Below are 4,223 nucleotides of genomic sequence, written 5' to 3'. Positions count from 1 at the left end.
CCCTAAAGGTCCCAGAGATTTTTCTTTGATCACCATCACCCACATTAATCAACATTACCGGAGCCGTGTAAGGCCCCCGCTGCATACGACTTTGCTCCCGCGTCGAACACAAAGTCAATTATCAGATATATGAGCGAACATCTAGAGCAACCGGCGCTCCGCTGCGTGCGCACTCCCCTCAGCCGGGCGTGGAGATGCTTGCCGAAGGAGGTGAAGGAACAGAGCTTGTTTGTTCCTAAAAATACGAGACGGCAAAAGCCTACTTTCTCGTAAAAGCGTTCTGGGTTCTTGTTTCGCTGTTGTCAAGGTGTTTTATTTTTTCATATTACATGTACAACCATTCTTTGTGGCTGATTTTGTAGACACATGCAACAATAAAAAACTGAAGCAGGTACAGGTCAAAAGGAATGATATATTTGCAAGAAAGATCACAGTGTTCCGAATATGTTGGTGAGGAGACAAAGTAGAAACATATATTTCAAATTCCCACACATTCCCGTAACTCGGGCTTCCAGAGATTTTTGTCCTGCCTCGCTGTGTACGAATACAAACGTTCATAGAAAACTTACAACACAACACTGGCAGGGTTTAAAATGGGATTTCGAAGAAAAATACGCTGGTAGAGAGAATAAAGAAAGAGAAAGCAGGGGGAAACAAAGGACAGAAGAAGGAAGGAAGGGAAGATAGGTGAGATGGAAGGGATGAAGAAAGGAAAAAAAAACTGAAAAATGAAATAGCAAACACAGGAGACATGGAGAAAAGAAATAACCAAAGTGTGGAAGTAAAGCTTGAAGCAACTGAAAGGCAAACTGAAAGAAGGCTAGAAGAAACATAGGAAAAATGGAAAGGCAGGAAGGAAGGAAAGAAGGGGAAAGACAAATGGATGGATGGATGAAACGGACACTACAGTCTGGAGATACAATCATTGCCTACTACTCTGCAAGAAAATAAATTAAAATCAAATCACATACTGTCCCTGACATTTCCAGGAACCCTCCCAACAGAACCCACTGAAGGTAGAAAAAGCAAAAATATAAAAGTTGGAGACTGGCATGCAAAAAAAAGAGATGTTGAGAGAGGGGAAGAAGAAGAAGAAAAAAAAAACTAGAGCTCTGTCCCCACCTGAGCAGCTATCTTGGGTGGCTAATTGAGATAAGTTACTCTGTGCACTCGTGGGACACAGGGCCTCACCTGTATCCGTTTAGAAAGGCCTCTCCGCTGGAGACTGGGATGTCTCCCGTCAGCATCTTGAATGTCGTGGTTTTCCCAGCGCCGTTGATCCCCAGCAGGCCGAAACACTGGAGCAGAGGGGTCGTCCGTTAGGAAAACAGTGCGAGTCTCATCGGAGGACTGACAGGGCAACATTCTCGATTGCACTCGTAACACTCTGTGATCATTAGCAAATACAATGAGGCGAATGTGCGGAGACATGCGAACGTCTTTCCGAGGCAGATAATTGAAGCTGGACGTTGCGGTGTCTGCGAGAGCGGGTTCGGTGGGTTACAGAATAACAAATTGACTTATTGTGTGCACAAACAAAACAGGCAGTAAATCAACAAACACCGTGAGAGTCTGGCTATTCCCCGAGTCTCTACGTGCCTCTTCACACTGCAACAAACAAACGGCCTCCTCAATCTTTATTTTTTTTCTCTCCCGACGCTACTGATTCTACGGCTTCGGCATGAAAGGAAGTTGTTCCTGCCGACCCCTCTATTTGTGGTCATGTGACCCCCCCTCACTCCCCCCCTCCTCGGTCTTAGGTATTCAGGCTTTGGCATAAATATTTGATTCCTGTCTTCCATTGATCCCTGCTTGTTTGTGACCCGCGCCCCAATGAAGGCGTCGAGCGGGGCTAAGCTTGATGTAAATAATGCATGGAAGTGTGGCATGTGATCAGCAGAGCCCCACGAATCCCAATATTCCTCTGGCATTTACACTGGGCTCCGAGTAAACACCGGCAGCGACGATGGGCACCAGCGGGGAAGCCCTCTGAGCCCCGATGACTGTCAGCTTTTCACACCGTGTTTAGATGTGTGCGCAGAGCAGCTTTTTAAGCCGTGTGTAAGGTATCGCATGCTATGAAATGATTGCATTTAACCAGATTTGTTATCCAGTTGTAATTTACAAGGTTGCGATATTAAATTCGGACCACACGCCTTCGCTGCTTGGTACTGTGTAGTCTGTGTGTGTTTATTTTTGAACACTTATACTAAACAGTACTATAATGCCCTAAGTGATGGAGATGGATTGCTTTGCTGCCTTCATTAAGCTGAGTTCAGACAACATTTTGTGTGGACTCGGTTGGAGGAAAGAATGAGACAAAATCTACTGATTTAAAAAAAAAACGGAAGCTGTGGTCAGACATTTACAATTACTCAACCAATATCACATTGATTTTGGCCTTTATACCATTTATATCACCTGTATTTTTGTCCAGCGTGGCTTGATTATACAATCGCAATGTTTTGTTTAAAATAAAGAAATTAGTAAAAATATGTAGATGACATTATACATACGTAGTCATGTTGTTTAATTTTTAAATCTCAGTTTGTAGTTTTGATTCCCAGTCTGCCAACGGAAGAATTTGTTGCATTTCAACGAATTAAGACTCAGCTGGAAGTTTGTGCTGAGCCACACCTGGACGGTGTGCAGCAGGAATATAGAGTGTGGCTACATTTAATAAAAGAAATGACGAGTTGGCTCACTGCAACATTTGCAGCAAGAAAAAGTTGTGCAAAGAAGAGGAACACGACCAATATGTTTAAAAACTTCTGAGTTAATGGAGTAGAGTTATAGAAATCTCTGTATCTAACGCGACGCACCGAGGCTCCTTCCTACAGGCTCTGATTGCCAGCATAGCACTGAACAGACTTACTCTGTTCACCCATTTATGATTTTGTACTGCACTAGCTCCTAACCTGGAATGGGTTTAAAAAGTTGTTTGTTTTTTTGTTTGATTTTCTGCATGTAAGTTGCTTGTGATGACACCAAGCAGATGTTTCTGTGCAGTGATATCAGGGACCATTTTTTTTTTCCAATTAAAGTGATCGGAAGTCACCCGGACTCTCTGAATGAGGGGTTTTTCCTGATCTCACAAACGCTCCCCTGAGCGGGAGGAGAATCCCACAGTGGTTCAGCTGCAGACGCGCTGCAGACGCGCTGCAGACGCGCTGCAAAGCCTCCACGAGTCGTCAACGCGCTGTCAGCTCGTGGATAGCAAGATGCATTGACTTCAGGTGTTTCAGTGTCTCGGTCAGAGATGTGGGACTTTTTTTGATTGATCGATTTAGTTACATCTGTGATGTTCTCCATGTGTAAAGTTGAAAATGTCCACATGTCTGCACCAAGTGGTCAGGTGTGTGTAATCTGTCAAAATGACGGATGACTGTCACCGTAAAAAAAAAAAGAAAAGAAAAACACAACAAAAAAAAAAACCCATAAAAGATGGAAAATATTCGGTTAATGTGAATCCTGCTGTAAATGTGTTTTCATCAGCTTTAAAATATAAGGCGCTCTTGCAAAAGTGGACCTATATAAAGAAGATTCTGAACATTTATATTCAAGTACATACGCGTGATATTTATAAACTAGTTAGAAGTGGTAGTGAAAAAATTCATGGTGAAGCTAATAAAAGATAAAAAGCTCAGAATTAAAATGAATTCACAAGTTGAGACTATTTTATCCAGAGCCAGCTGGTTATCCAGCTCATTTAAACCCTGTGAACTTTTTTGACACGGTGTCTAAATAGAACCGGAATCAAGAATCATTAAGACCTGGAATCGAAATGAGGAACTAGAATCGTTGCAATTCAAACAAATCCCAATCCCAGTGAGTTTTAAACTGCCTTATTGCTGAAAAGTGCTACGCAAATAAACTTGGTTGATTGAAAACATAAAGCAGTTTAAAAGCAATACTCCCAAATACTGAGGTCATGTAAACTCCCAATTTTCAAGACAATAATAAATAAACAAATAAATCTCAGACATAGTCTGTCTTTTATTATTGAGGTAATTCTAACTAATCTACAACAAGGTAAGTTTGGTCTGATTTAGATGCAGGGAGTGAGAAAAAAAAATTTGTCCACTTTTTTTCTGTGTATGTAAACTTCTAGTTTTCACTGTGGCAAAAAAAAAAAAAAAAAAAAAAAAAAAAAAAGTTTCCCGGTTGAAAAAATTTACCAAAACTTTTCACTTTGGGAAGTTTTTTTTTGATTTCGGCAGCAC

General features: G+C 41.6%; 1 protein-coding gene across 1 annotated transcript in view; it reads right to left on the bottom strand.

The window, feature by feature from the left end:
- LOC106944166 (ATP-binding cassette sub-family A member 1) overlaps positions 1-4,223 on the bottom strand; it is a 194,754-nt gene that overhangs the window by 31,616 nt on the left and 158,915 nt on the right. Inside the window, exon 44 of the mRNA XM_015027397.1 lies at positions 1,192-1,298. Within this exon, the coding sequence (XP_014882883.1) occupies positions 1,192-1,298 (107 nt within the window). The remainder of the gene's footprint in view (positions 1-1,191; positions 1,299-4,223) is intronic.

The sequence above is a fragment of the Poecilia latipinna genome, unplaced genomic scaffold, assembly GCF_001443285.1.
Source record: "Poecilia latipinna isolate Pla-1442-1.1 unplaced genomic scaffold, P_latipinna-1.0 Scaffold102, whole genome shotgun sequence".
NCBI lineage: Eukaryota > Metazoa > Chordata > Actinopteri > Cyprinodontiformes > Poeciliidae > Poecilia > Poecilia latipinna.
This window is presented reverse-complemented; position numbering and strand designations above follow the sequence as displayed.